This window comes from Melanostigma gelatinosum (assembly GCF_949748355.1).
Source record: "Melanostigma gelatinosum genome assembly, chromosome: 24".
NCBI lineage: Eukaryota > Metazoa > Chordata > Actinopteri > Perciformes > Zoarcidae > Melanostigma > Melanostigma gelatinosum.
Window position 1 is genome coordinate 2436907 of NC_136657.1, and position 13949 is coordinate 2450855.

Genomic DNA, 13949 nt, shown 5'->3' on the forward strand with positions numbered 1-13949 from the left:
CAACCAGTAGTTGTTAGCTTAGCTTAAAGACTGGAATCTGGGAAACAGTTAATCTGTCCCTGTCTAAACGTAGCAGCATCACCTCTAAAGCTCATGAACTAACATGTTATATCTTGTTTGTTTGATTGTGTGTGTGTGTGTGTGTGTGTGTGTGTGTATTAGCGCTGTGAACAGTGCATGTGTTACTTGGCTTCGGAGGAGGCCTGTTGAAAGAGGCCGTCTCCTTTCTTTTTGGGGTCCAGTGGGTTGAACGGAGACTCCACCAGCACGACCCTAAACACACATACAGCAGAGAAGGTTGAATTAAGCAACATGGGCAAATGTAACCAAAACTATCTGGATTTCTACTCGTGTTTTTGGGGATATTTGGGTACTAACTGCATACATGCATGGACACATGGACACAGACTCCTACCTGAACGTGGCTTCTTTGTTGAAGGGGTTAGTTATGGGCATTTGGATTACTTTCAGCTGGTAGCATGGAGACTTGCACTTGACAGTGTTCTAAGGAGAAACGGCAAGAAGGAGACTACTACTCAGTAGAAGCCTCTATAACTGCCAGCCTTCAGTAACACCATGTATCTAAACTACCAATTTGTGTGATGTGTGTTCGACGCAGCATGCTCGCGATTCAACCAGAAACACGGACGATTAGCAAGCCATCAGCAAAGCAGCCGGTGAGGCTTGAAGCCGGCTATGTCGGTCCAACCGCTTTCATCCGTTATACTCACCGTGGGTGTGATGTGACTGACGCGGGTCTTCAGATTGAAGGCGAGAGTGGTGCCGCACAGGCCGAAGGGAGAACTGGGGATGAGCAGGAGGGCCGCCTCCATGGGCTGCATGACGGAGCAGCTGAACTGGACGGTCAGTTCGGCGCTCGCCCTGTGAAAACCGACAGATGATCGAATCATTTTCTGTTCTACTAGAACCACAATTCCCTCGTACAACCCTCCCATTTTCAGGTCATGATCGTTATGAATCAGCTGAATTTCAAGACTTCTGCATAATGGCATTGTCCTTAAAGACGGAGTTTCTGAGAGTTAAGCTCAGGATTCAAAATGGGACATCGGCTATTTTTATGGAGGATCCTCACTTGAGAGCAAAACTGGTACATTTTAATGAGCTACAGTCTCGAGGCAAAAGCAATTTTCCTCCACTTGGACGAGATGAAGAGGGGTTTTCCCTTTGAAGGTCTGCCCAAGACAAGTTATTTTGGAATTTACAGATGCAAAGACAGCACTTCTTCGCTAACGACGGCAGCTTTAGTTCAGTATGTCTTGTTGATGCACACTACAAAGGCATGCACCAATGTTTCATAATTACAAGACTCTTTTTTAGTATTCATGCTTAACCTGGAAAAATATTCCCGACACGTTTTATATGTCTCCTGAGCGCATTCTTTGCATAAAATCACAATATCTCAAATTAAAATGGAAATAATGCGGCCAAGGCAAGCCGATGTCAGTCACAACCCCATTCTAGTTATGTGCATAATGCAATATTAGACTGTTTGTTCAAGTAGAAAAGTAAGATGTTTCCTTGACCTTCAGTAAGCATTGGAGGGTTGGTTCCATTAATACCACAAAAGAGGCAGCATACTGTACATACATCTTTATCATTCTTGAATCCAAAGGAGTAAAATATGGCAGGGAAGGATATCTGCTTTATTCAATGAAGAAAAAATAAATTGCAAGATGTTTAAAAGTCCCTTTATTAAAGGCCTTCAAATGATTTGAAAACACGGGTACTCGTGGGGGACTACCGGTAAGTTAAGGAACTCCTGTTTCAATTGGTACATTTTAAGGTGTTTTAACCCGCCGAGTGCCAGTGTCCCAGGGAGATAACAACTATGTTAATAGGACATTCTGTGCCTTCGTAATGTCAACAAAATATCAAGAGAACATGAATGCCTTTGTCACTCCTATTGCTATTTGCCTAAAGTTTTCATATTGCTTTGGGGGGTGAAGCAGAAGGTAGATGGAGTCAGTGAGTTAGCTGTGGGCTACACTTTGAGTCCCACTTTTTAAACCTCTATTTATTTACATTCCAACTAATTTGCATCATTAAAAAAAACCACTTGTCAGATTGACATATTTATAGCCCTGGAAAGTTCATGAGTTATGATGTGAAGAAGGAGCGTGGTGTTTGACACCAATGGAAATGGTGTCTTTACACACTTCTCTGTGATGTTCTTGCAGGTTTTGTACACATTTCTAATGTTAAAAGTATATCGTGATTTGCATTTGTTGAGGTAAAAAAACACATACTTTGGAGGAATAGTGACAGCCGATCCACCGGGGAGGGAGAAGAGACGGGCATCTTCTCCTAAAAGAAGAACCTGGTATTTGATTGGCTTAGAGGACGGGTTTTTCAGACGCACCTGCAGCACAAAGAAAGACAGAAACACATGGCAATAGCCAAGTGTTTGTACATACAGACAGGAAACAATACAACAATGAAATCCATCTTCCTCGGCGCAAACAAATGTGGCTTAACCTGACAACGTGGATCATTACCCAAATGTATATTTGTCTGTGTTTGTAATCCTGTTAGTGTGTGTAGGGCTTTGTCTATAATCCTATTAATATATGTGTGTCTATAATCCTGTTAACGTGTGTGTGTCACTATCTGTCCTGGAGCTTATTATCCGAGCCATTTTCAGTCTTGCAGTGCTCATTTAGTAACATTTATATTTCGGTGTCTTCCGAGATCAAAGATGTGTGTGTGTGTGTGTTACCTGTTTGCTGAAAGTGCTGTGCAGACCTCCTGATAGAGTGATAGTGCGCAGCGGCAGGTACTGCGGCAGCCGCTCATACAGGTGAACGCACAGGATTAACATCTGCACTGGATTGGGGTCCGACAAGTCTGTGGGCTGAAGGCAGCGCACACACACTCAAGACACAGGGACACACAAAGGAAGTGCTGCCAAACCTCTGACATCATGACATCATCATGTACAAGATGCAACACGACACTAAACAACTTTGAAGTCTCAGATGTCTTAAGACTGGTTGTCTAAAAGTGTTTGTATAGTGATGGTGATCAGCATCACTTGCAGCTGAAGACTAGTTTGAAGTTTGAAAATGAAAAAAAGTGTTTTGATTCTTCTCTGCTTGAGGTTCCGGTTACATTAGCAGCTACTAGCATAACACACCCAAATCCTCAAACTGAACTGTCAGCCGTCCAGCTGCACTGTGGGTAACGTAGTTTCCAAGGTAACTGATGTCCTGGCCTCCTTTTTCTGAAAATAAGCCTGATTTACTGAAATAAGCCGGTTTGACTGGTGATCTTGGCGTAAGAAACATCTGGTATTTACCTGTACGTCTAGGTTGAGACACAGTGCAGTTAAGGCCTGGGCCACTATAATGTTGTTGTGCATTATCTGATCCAGGCTGCTGGTTGTGGAGTACATCCTGTGGAAGTGGCTGCAGATCTAAACAGCAACACAGCAGGTTAGAGGGAATTAAAAACATTTCTCTGTAACTCCACACACACATACACTTAGCATGATGAGAGGCTCCCCTAATCGTATTCAGGATTAATTGCGTCCTCATCCCATCAATCGCAGCGCCACTTAAAGACGTTAAGCACTATCCCTCATTGACTCACCCACTGAGGAGGGTCGGCACAAAATGAACAGACACATGCACACACACACTGACCAGGTGAGGGCAGTGGGCAGCAAGCAGAGCAGCGAGCACCAGTCCATCTGTCAAGTCCAGGTCAAAAGCCACTATCCAGCGTGCTGATGGGACACCGCCTGTGAAACATTACCATGCAGAAATGACCTGTCAATCAGCATTTTTCACTGAACTTTCAATCTTTGCAAGAAAGCGGTTGTGTGTCCTACCTGTTCCCAACATAGTCTTCCTCATGCTCTGGAAGTGCACGTTGAGCCATAAGAGCAACCGGAGCTCGCAGGATGAATAGATGTTACTGGCCCGTGGCTGTGACCCGACGGGGAGGACTCCATCTACGCCGTCGGGGTTCAGAGTGTTCAAACCGCTCTCTGACACGCGGCACAACACCAGCACCTGAGCAAACGCAGATCCATTTTCAACACGCGCACGAATCAGACGTTCTTCAGCACAACTCTACTTCACAGTCAACCTTTGATTTCACAATTATTTGACCGGCAACAATCAGTCAATAATCAGATATTTCTGACAACCGCTGACTGTAAGGGAGGGACAGACATGAATAGAGAGAAAGCTTATTAAGCAACAAAATGTGACCAAAATGAGGACAAAAAAGTTTTTTAAAGAGAAAAAAAAAATCCCAGAATAACTTAAAACATGAAGTGATTTACAATTCTAATCTGACAAGATGGAGAGTGGATGAAGTCAGACAGAGAGTGCCAGAAAGCTTTCCACCTTGTATATTTGCAGCAGGACGTCAGTCCAGGATCGCTTGCTCAGAGACTCGAAGTCAACACTGCTGTAGTCCAGACCAAGTTCTTCCTTGTTTGACTGAGAGAAACACACATATGTATGCATATGGCACAATAAGCTTGAAATATGTTGTGTGTGAGTGAAAGAGAGAGGAGAGGTTTTTTAAAATTGTTATCAAAAAGGCATTACTGAAGCAATTGTTTTCCTTCCACGAAAATAGATTTAGAGGACATGCAATGTAATTGACATGGTGTAGGTCTGGGATGGGTATCTGTACCTGCAGGAGGGAGCACCAGTGTTCGTACTCCTGCATGTCAAGCAAGTACTGCGGTCGGATGTGACAAAGGCAGGCTCCCTGCACCCTGAACACACAATACAATGAAATGGAGACAATTGACGGCAGCCCCCAAAATGTCCCTTCAACCCTTTTCAGACATAGAAAATGTAACATTTGTTGAAGTCACCAAATTGCAGTTACAGAAGTGTTTCTGGGTCTGACCTTGTGACAATACTGTTGTGACTGAAACACAAGACTAACATGTAACTTTGCCGTCACATGTGCGGAACCAAATGCACATCTGGAAGGAGCCTTAATCAGGAGTCAATGAAAGCAGTGAGAGCAGCATTGTGGCGTGGTATTTATCCGTGTAAGGCCTACCGGAGAAACGTCAGCATAGCTTCATGCTGCTGCAGCAGCTGATCGGTGCGCTGGTCTATATCAGAGGAAAGTCTCTGACTCCGAGGAATACCAGGAATCTGTTTGCCAGTCAGGTGGTGAAGCATGTCCGCTACAGACCTGGACACAACGGTACAATATTTATGTCCCTTGCAATCTGGAGTAGAGGTCGACCATGTCCACGGATGCCCACGGATATGAAATGAAATCCCACCAGAGCTTCAACTTCATTTACTATTTATCCATTTTAACCCTCTAAATAATCACGAATGACCAGAGTGGACTGCCCACTGCCATTTGAAAACAGACTTGTTGTATAAAACAGATCCTTTGCACATGAGAGCCCAGTTTGTTCTTGAGATCTCTGTATGAAAGCAGCATTCAGCAGGCAGAAGCCGCTTTCAATTGACCAGATTTAAACATCACTGTGTAATCTTGTCATGTTAGCTACGTCAGCATGAGGAGGACTCATTTTAGACGGCTTCACATACACACCTGGAGTCCTTATTTTGAGTTACTTGATAAGTCCGTCCACTGGAATGATTCGTTTGAACTTTGGACACAACTCTGGATGGAGAGAAGAGGCACCATGATAAAAGAAGAAGTCTCCAAATGCGGATCCTGAACTCGACTGTTGGGTATACCTTCTGAGCGTGTGTGGCACAGAGATGGGGTGTGGCCCACTCGGCCACCCAAAGAAGCTAAACCACCTCTCCGCGGCCATTAATACATTCTGGTAATATCGTCCTTCCGTATTCCTGCTGGCCTGACCGCTCGCGCTGTCGCTGTCTGGAAAGGAGTCTGACGAGGGCAGACACACACACACAGCGCTGTACATAAAAACTCACGTATGCAACAAATAAATGCACTCAGACAATTACAAATAAAATACAATTACAAAAGTACGTTTCATTTTCCGACCTGATGCCGTCGAGTTCTTGCTTGTTGAGCTGTTGCGGTCGAACAATGAGGAGGAGGATGAAGTCGGACCGGAGGCGGGACTTGGTGTGTGATGGCGCTGCAGGATCGCCTCAACATCTGTGGCCCCTAAACGTCAGTGACGTAGAAACCAATCAGATGCAAGGAGAGAAATGTTGCACGAACAATCATCGATGCCAACTTAAGTTGGCATGAATAGGTGGTAGTACTAGTCAGCCTAAGGTGTTAGTCAGTCTGTAGGACTTTTTGATTGATACGATGAGGAACTAGGCTAAAACAAAGTTCACTGGATTTGGACGAGCTTGATGAGTACACCGTTTGGATTTTGCAGCTATTTGGTGGCACTTGAAACTATTCATGTGGCAACAACGATTTCCTTTACAGCTTTTCACACTCACTGACAGTTCACCAGATACTGCCATTGGACCAATACCCATCAGGTTTTCCTAAACTTTCATGAGGTCTGGTCCTTCAGCCTATAGAATTACATTGTGTCATGGATGTGTGTTGGGGCCAGTACCAGTCTTGAGAACTATCTGTAGCTCGGCGCGGTGCTGGGCCATGTAGGGCCACACTGTCAACACGCAGTTGTCAGCGATAGCACACAACGTCACCGTAAACCTGGCGGAAGAGGCAGAGAAAAAAAGTCAAGTTAGGAGATTAAACCAACTTTAAATGGATGGGTTATTGTCAACAGAAGAAGAGGAATCAGCACAATAAGAAAGGGATTTGAACTGTTTTGAGGATGCTTTGTGAGCAACATGAAGGAAGAGAGAAGGCAAAAAGACCAAGACAAGAAGGGATTAAGTTTTACAATAAGCGGTTACTTGTTGTGGAGGTGGTCGGTGAAGGTGATGGCTGTGCAGAGGGACAGAGGGATGGCGGAGCAGAAGGACACGCTGCAGGCTAGAGAGGTCACATTGGCCTCCTGGTTCTGAATGCCGACTGGATGTCTCTGTGGTTGCAGATAGAGAGGGATGAATTCCACAGATCTTGATAGTATTTCTGTTTAAGTGCAAGCAGGCGCAAAATTGGGTTTCGCTCAAGCTGCTGCAAGATCTTCAAAAACTGACTGGGGAGACATCAGCCCGGACTGTGAGTGGAATTTATACCGACATGACGGAACCTGTGTAGATATACTGTAAACATCCGAATGAAATTACCGTAAGCAAGAAAAGTACAGATAAATACAGCTGTGATGGAGGCATAAAAGTGTTGTACTTTAATCAATATGCTCTTCAGAAAGCGACTCTGTGAGTGAAACCAATTACATTTAGAGCGGTATGTTAATTTGCTCTGTCATTCACGACTGAATACCTTGAAAGGATGAATTCCGTTCACTGGTATAAGTTGTAGGGGTGTGACTTTTTAGGAGGAAACGTCTCCGATACCCTAAATAAACTCCGCACTGAGGCAAGTAACAAGAACAACATCCGCTTTTGGTCAGATGGTCCTCAGTAAAGTGGTCTGAGTACAGGTCTGTACCTGATCCTGGTGTTGGGCAGGGATGCTGTTACCCTCTGGGAAGATGATGGAAACGGGCCGAATCGTCACCCCATCCTCCAGTTCCACCTCGTCCACTTCAGCTGATACCGTGGTTCCACTGCAAAGTTGGACATACAGTGGATATGTAGAGGAAGGACATCTCCAACGAATGCAACATTAAACTCTCCGCTCCTATGCAATCAGCATCCTTCTCAAAATGGCTTGTGGGTACAGGGTAGTCCTTAAAAAAATACTTTGATGTCGATATTGTAGCATGTAAACGGTGCCCTAGATATGATTATTTGAGGAGCTGCACTGTGAGGATTGGGTTGTGTGTGTGTGTGTGTGTGTGTATAAACAAACCGAGGATATCCAATCGCCAGCAGGGTGAGTGTGGCGGTTGCGATGCCTTCCAGGGGTACTGGCGTGAGGAGGACCTGAGGGGGGTGGATGGTGATACAGGGAGGCTGGATGGTGATGGACAGCTCTCTGTAAGGTTCATGCACCGCCTCTCCTCCCATCCCCTGTCCTCCCTCGTCTTCCAGGTAGAGCGGGAGGGACACTTTGGTCACTCTGCCAGAGCCTAGGAGAATAAAATGTCATTCTATTATTTATTTAACACCCCAGGAAGTATTATTTTAATTTAAATTGTCTTTGTTTTGCTCCATGTAAAGTATTATTTTGAGGGATGTTACACTCTATAGTGTCTGTCTCACCCGTTGTGACAGCATCAGCGCTGATGCTGACCGTCAAGTAGATGGACTGGCCCGGCCCCAGACTGCCTGATGATGGAGACACCACGCATAGCTCCCCCTCTCTCCTGTACTCGGCTACTGCATTTCCTCTGCAGCCAAACCTCCAGTTCACATGTTTCCTGACGCCCTTGCACCAAAACACGCTCTCCTCACACACCGCTTTCAGCTCCACTGTCTGCGGAGGGAGAGGAGTGAGAGGCAGAATGGGACTAAAGAACAGACGGCGGTGATTGGAAATTCAGTGGGAAGGTACAAGCTGAAAGACAGGTAGAAGTGAAAATGCAGTCCAGTAAGAAGTTGAGTGAAAGCGTTGCAGAATAGAGGGAAGATACCTTGGTGTAAGCATGAGACTGTGGTGCCTGGGGTTCCACATTGAACTCTAGGCTAGAGGGGGACATTTCCAACGGGGCGCTCAGCACTAAAGGGACAGAAAAACATTCCATTTAGCTCCGTGAACCCATCGTGCTACGTGTGGCATTTAATCTGTACACAAACAATGGAGACACAGATCAGCCCTGATTCAAGTTGCATTCCAGCAGGAGACAGTTAGTCTTTCAAATATCGATGTCCTTCACGAACGCATGAGCACACAAACTCCCAACTCCACGTTTCCGAGCGCACCTGTGGCCTGTACGTGCTGAGGGCATTGCGTCACCATGGCGACAGACCGGGGAAGAGGTTTGACGACAGGCTTCCTGCTGCCGGCTGACAGCGAGGAGGAGGCGGAGCAGGAGGTGGAGGGAGGGGACGGAGAAGCAGTGGCCCATCGCGCTCCGTTGACCATCAGTGGCAGGTGGAAATCATAGCCGACTGCCTGCTCGAAGACATTTCCTTTACTGGTCATCTCTACTTTATTAATATTCACAGACATTTGAAAGCTTTAAGCTGAGAGGGAGCTTTCCGTTTGCTTTTCGACGAGGCTGAAATCGGGTCTACTATGAAATGCTTGGTCTGGATCTCACCTGGGTGGGGGAGAAGACAAGGGAGCAGTCCACAGTCTGGTGGCCTCCGACTTCCACGACACTCACGCCCGGCTCCTTCTCTACTTGTAAAAATGCATATTCCAATCTTCCATTCTAGTCTCAGCCCACAAAGACAGTCATACGACAGCACTACATCCTTATTCGTTTCTCCTCGGGACTCGTACCCACCTATCACCACACAGTACAACTGTGAGGGCTGAGGGAGGTGCAGAGAGAAGTCTGAGTATTCTGCCAGGCCGAAGGTAACACGGGCTGCGGCTGACGAGTGGTTTGTCAGAGCGAATGGTATCGCTCGCTGAGAGCCAGCATGGACCCCGAGAAACTGGAAACGGGCCTTGACAGAGGGAGGGAGAAATGAACACAAGTAGATGAGAGAGAAGTAGTCATCTGGAAGGTGGATATCTCAAAACCAGGACACGCTGCATGTATTATAAGGCCTGGGATGAATGAAATCAATCAGTTTCTAAAGGCACACACACATATACATCCTCAACACAAAGTCTCTTCTTCCTTCTCGCATCGTCACTTGCCTCCCGTCCTTTGACTTTCCACGTCCATGAGACGAGCTATTATCACCTATGTGGAGATTAGCAATTATAAAAAGCATGGAAATGTTCCAGGAGTCCATCTCAGACTAGAGCGCCCCAGGATCCATCACCGCAAATTCAAAACTGTAATATGTGCTTGAATGTGCTCGTGGGATAGAACAAGTAATAGAGCTTTTCACAGAGGCATTACACTCCAACATTAATGACGTCTTATAATGATGTTGATAAATCTAACAAGACTACAGGAGGTGTAAATGGGAAGATATATTTGCATAATAATCATTTTTATGTATCAGCAATGAAGCCATTCATTTTTGTCGATGGCACCCTTCAGGAATACATTGCCTTTTGAATAATATAAATGAATTGTTCTTCTCTGTTGCTTTTGATTATATTTTCCTCTCATGGTGCATTTATGTCAGTCAATTGATAAAGAAATGTATGCTTTAACGTGAAGAGTGTGAAATAAAAAGAGTTGCTCCCAATAAGAGAATTATTTCATCAGCTGAAAATCCATAACTAAGATGCAATAATATGTTAAATATGTCAAAGTGCACACATCCAGGTTTCCAACAAGTGTCTCTATCGACATACGCTGCACTCTACACACATTGTTGGTACCACATGTGAATCCCTTTTCAACCTGCTGTTTCTTCAGAGGTACTGGAACACTGCAGCAGTGTGCAAACTGTATTTTGTCCAACGAAGCCCCTGAATCGACGTCTCATTGCTTAACGATGCTCTTGTTGCGTGATTGTAATAATCTCAGATAACACACTGCTGTTCCTTGAACATTTACCAAAGTGGACCGGCAGATATTGTCAGGCTTTTTGTTTACGTTTTAGATTTTGAGCTGCTTTGCGCAAAACACACAGAAAAACTCACCACACTGATGTTTACATTCGGAGGCTCCACTGATCCGCCCACTCTGAGCTCCAAGGACTTCATGTTCCTCAGAGCTATCTGTAACACACACACACACATACTCGGCCAAATTGCCAAAATAAGAAAACTACGAGCCCTCTCTCTCCTCTCCTCCTCTCGCCCACCTTTACTGTGGTGTCAAACTTGATGACAGAGTCGGGGCTGAAGTGGATCTGGAGTGCGGCCTGCCCCCCAGCCGGCACCACGCCCTCAGGTGGACTCACCACCAAGCCTGGCAAAGAAGAAACATCTAGCACCTGCATCAGCGAGAGACGGAGAGAGAGACAGTCTGGCTACTTTTTCCTTCTTGGGTCCATCTGTGTGTCCATCTTTCCATCTGTGCAGAAACACAAGTAGCGTTCCTGTGTAGGCACCTGGTAGTAGGCGTGGTTCTTTCCGGTGTTGTGTAAGACTGCAGTTCTGATAGAGGGCATGTTGAGAGGCACCGATCCAAACATGACTTTTTTCTCTGCCAGCTGGACGCTGGTGGACCCGACCTGAGAGGACAGAGAGGAAAACGGAAAATCCTTTGCTCTGCAGTATTCGTTCCATTGTGTTGTTGTTGACATGTGTAGTCCACCCACTCTCCCTCGCGCTGCCGTGTCTAATTCTACTCCAGTCAGTGATTTCTCTCGTTTTACTGAAGGGCTTTTGACAGCACCCGGAGCACATGTATGCGTGGTATTTGTTCGACTCTCTGAAGAGAGGAGTGATGATAAGAGCACAGGGACAGTTTTCACATGACAATCACGAGCCTTTCTTCAGACACTTTGCTTGATTGTGTTCTGGTCCACTGAGGCTGCTGTCAGAGGAGAAATCAATATCTGCCTCTCAGATGGATTTGTGTGCGTATGATTGTTGAACAGTGGAGGGCCGTCAGGGCCTGCAAGGCCTTCTCTGCTGGCCTAAACAGAATCACAAAGCTATTTATATTTTTTTTTAAATAAAAATAAAATTATAATTTATTTTATAATTTTTCTTAAATGCACTACATGTATTATAATTTAAAAAAATATTTTTCCCATTATCTTATTTTCTCATTGCACAGCTACTGTCTTCCTCAGTTTTTTAACACTCAATGGCTGAAGGAGGAGGAGAAACGGATTTAGTGGCGGAGTTACTGACAACCCTTTCTCAAGAAAGGACATTTCATGAAAAGCTGGACGAACTGGTCAGTCAACCGAAACGGTGTACTGGGATTAAACTCTTTAAGTTTCGCTAAGTGACAAACTGCGTTTGTTTTTTTGCATAGTAACGTTACGACTGTTCATTTGTCTGTCGTGTGGTTTTTATGAATAATATTAAGATTAAGAAGATTTGTAACAGAGGCAAAGAGTAATCGTCGTTGCTGAAGACATAGCTGGCATGCAGTTGTGTTATGACCCAACTCCCACCACTCATACAGGTCAAGGCAAAAAGTTGTTAATACAAAGTCATCGTTCCTATTTTAGGGGCCGACCTTAGCAACGCAGTGCAGGCGTTGTGTGTTGCCCTCGTGGACACAGAGGTCGAACTCTCCCTCAGAAGGGGAGGTGAAGGAGGGATGCCACACTACCTCGCAGTCCAATTCCCTGTACGGCTCCACTGAACCTGGCGAGGGAGGGGGTACATTTGTTGTATTAGCCCTCATTCAAACATTCATTCACAATAAAGCTCCTTAAAGAGAAACACAACAGGGAGGGAGATGATGCATGGTCACACTCCTGATATTGAGGCTTTGTAAACTCCCACCCTGGGACTCTAAAGTCAAGCTGCACTCTTAGCACCTGTAGCTGGTCGAATGGTGAAGAGGAGGCCGCTCTCTGTGACTACCGGCCTCCATGTGAATTCTGCGGCGCGGTTACGCTGGTTCCGAAGGGTAACCGAGCTCCTGTATCCTGATTGGGCGAGCCATGTGTGGGTGGGGCGGAGCACCAGCAGGTCGGTGGACAGCTCCAGGGCCAAGGGGACGACTTGGGCCTGGACCAGAATCTGACCAGGGTGTTGCTGGTTCACAGAGAAGGATACAGGTCTGGGGGGAAAGAAGTGTGTTTATATTTCACTCGAACTGCAGTAATTGATTTACATGGAATAAAAGTGTGTGTGCTGCTGCTTCCTCCACCAACCTGTAGAAGTGACCCATGTTGCTGCTCTGAAATGTCAGCGGCAGGGTGTTGAGGGAGCGAGGTGGCAGGACGTGGGAGAGGGGTGAGGAGCCCTGTAGCTCCGGGCAGTCCACTTCCAGCTGCACCCAGACGAACACTGACAGACGATTGATCAGCTCCAGCTTCTGAACACACACTGACTGCACACACACATCGCCGAAGTCCACTAACAACGGACCTGATGAGGAAGTAGTGACATTTTATTTACCATTTCCAACACACAAAAACACACGACTACATAATGTGCAGATTGTACACACACTGTTATTAAATAGAAACCCTGACTGTGGCACTTCTGAATTGAGTCTCTAACCTATGACGACTTGGTAGAGCTCCTGAGCTGTCAGAGCCCTGTTGCAGTCTGCCACCTCCTGGCTGGTAGAGGGAACTGCACTCATTACCTGTAGAGAATGCAAGAGATTGAGACAGTTTCAGAAGAAAACTTTCACCTGAATTCTGCATTGAAATTCCACTCAGTGTAATCGTTAACTTATCTTGAGCACATCTGATCTGACCTGACTGTTAAGCTGCCGGTTGATGGATGTCCCGTCTTCGGGGCAGCTACGTCTGGCTGCTGGAGAAGCAGAGCTGTAGTTCGGCTTGGTCTCTGAGATGTTACTGCTCTCCAGGTCACTGATGCGGAGTGTCGGTGGAACGAGCCCGTGAGAAGGAACAATCCCGATATCCACGTCGTCGTCCTCCACTTTTTCCTGCTGTCTAACAACCGGAAACAAAGATCCAACGGCACGATTTACTGTCCAACGTTCTGATAGAAAAGCTTGAGATGGGCCTGTAGGTCAGCAATCAGAAAAGAACAGCCTACCTCTCACTGATCTTCTGCAGGCGAGTTCTTCTGAGCTGTTCGATGAAATCTGCGTAAATCTGTCGATCTCTCCGTCTCTGCCCCTCTTCTTCCTCAGTGAAAGCATAGCTGGTGTCCACATAGCGATAGCGGTGTACACCGGTGAAGATGGTCCTGAACAAGATGAAGGGAGGAATCCTTCAGTAACTGTGGAATTTTTTAACTGGGATCATTTTAACAACAATAAAAATTACAATTTCCTTTGGCACTTCGCCCAAACCCATTTTGGTTGACGATATCGA

At 45.8% G+C, this 13949-nt stretch overlaps 1 protein-coding gene across 1 annotated transcript in view; it reads right to left on the reverse strand.

The window, feature by feature from the left end:
- The window catches only part of LOC306797052 (cilia- and flagella-associated protein 47-like), a gene marked incomplete at its 5' end in the record, with an annotated part of 30973 nt that overhangs the window by 13164 nt on the left and 3860 nt on the right, over positions 1-13949 (reverse strand). Inside the window, 32 exons of the mRNA XM_079296226.1 lie at positions 187-273; positions 416-504; positions 732-882; positions 2268-2380; positions 2738-2872; positions 3317-3425; positions 3655-3760; positions 3851-4034; positions 4374-4469; positions 4669-4753; positions 5050-5187; positions 5563-5634; positions 5712-5910; positions 5989-6114; positions 6527-6627; positions 6834-6961; positions 7492-7609; positions 7855-8074; positions 8208-8421; positions 8579-8664; positions 8868-9060; positions 9209-9322; positions 9405-9551; positions 10651-10740; positions 10827-10958; positions 11076-11198; positions 12161-12291; positions 12468-12712; positions 12807-13023; positions 13159-13246; positions 13349-13562; positions 13669-13821. Coding sequence (XP_079152352.1) covers positions 187-273; positions 416-504; positions 732-882; positions 2268-2380; positions 2738-2872; positions 3317-3425; positions 3655-3760; positions 3851-4034; positions 4374-4469; positions 4669-4753; positions 5050-5187; positions 5563-5634; positions 5712-5910; positions 5989-6114; positions 6527-6627; positions 6834-6961; positions 7492-7609; positions 7855-8074; positions 8208-8421; positions 8579-8664; positions 8868-9060; positions 9209-9322; positions 9405-9551; positions 10651-10740; positions 10827-10958; positions 11076-11198; positions 12161-12291; positions 12468-12712; positions 12807-13023; positions 13159-13246; positions 13349-13562; positions 13669-13821 — 4404 coding nt within the window. The remainder of the gene's footprint in view (positions 1-186; positions 274-415; positions 505-731; positions 883-2267; positions 2381-2737; positions 2873-3316; positions 3426-3654; positions 3761-3850; positions 4035-4373; positions 4470-4668; positions 4754-5049; positions 5188-5562; positions 5635-5711; positions 5911-5988; positions 6115-6526; positions 6628-6833; positions 6962-7491; positions 7610-7854; positions 8075-8207; positions 8422-8578; positions 8665-8867; positions 9061-9208; positions 9323-9404; positions 9552-10650; positions 10741-10826; positions 10959-11075; positions 11199-12160; positions 12292-12467; positions 12713-12806; positions 13024-13158; positions 13247-13348; positions 13563-13668; positions 13822-13949) is intronic.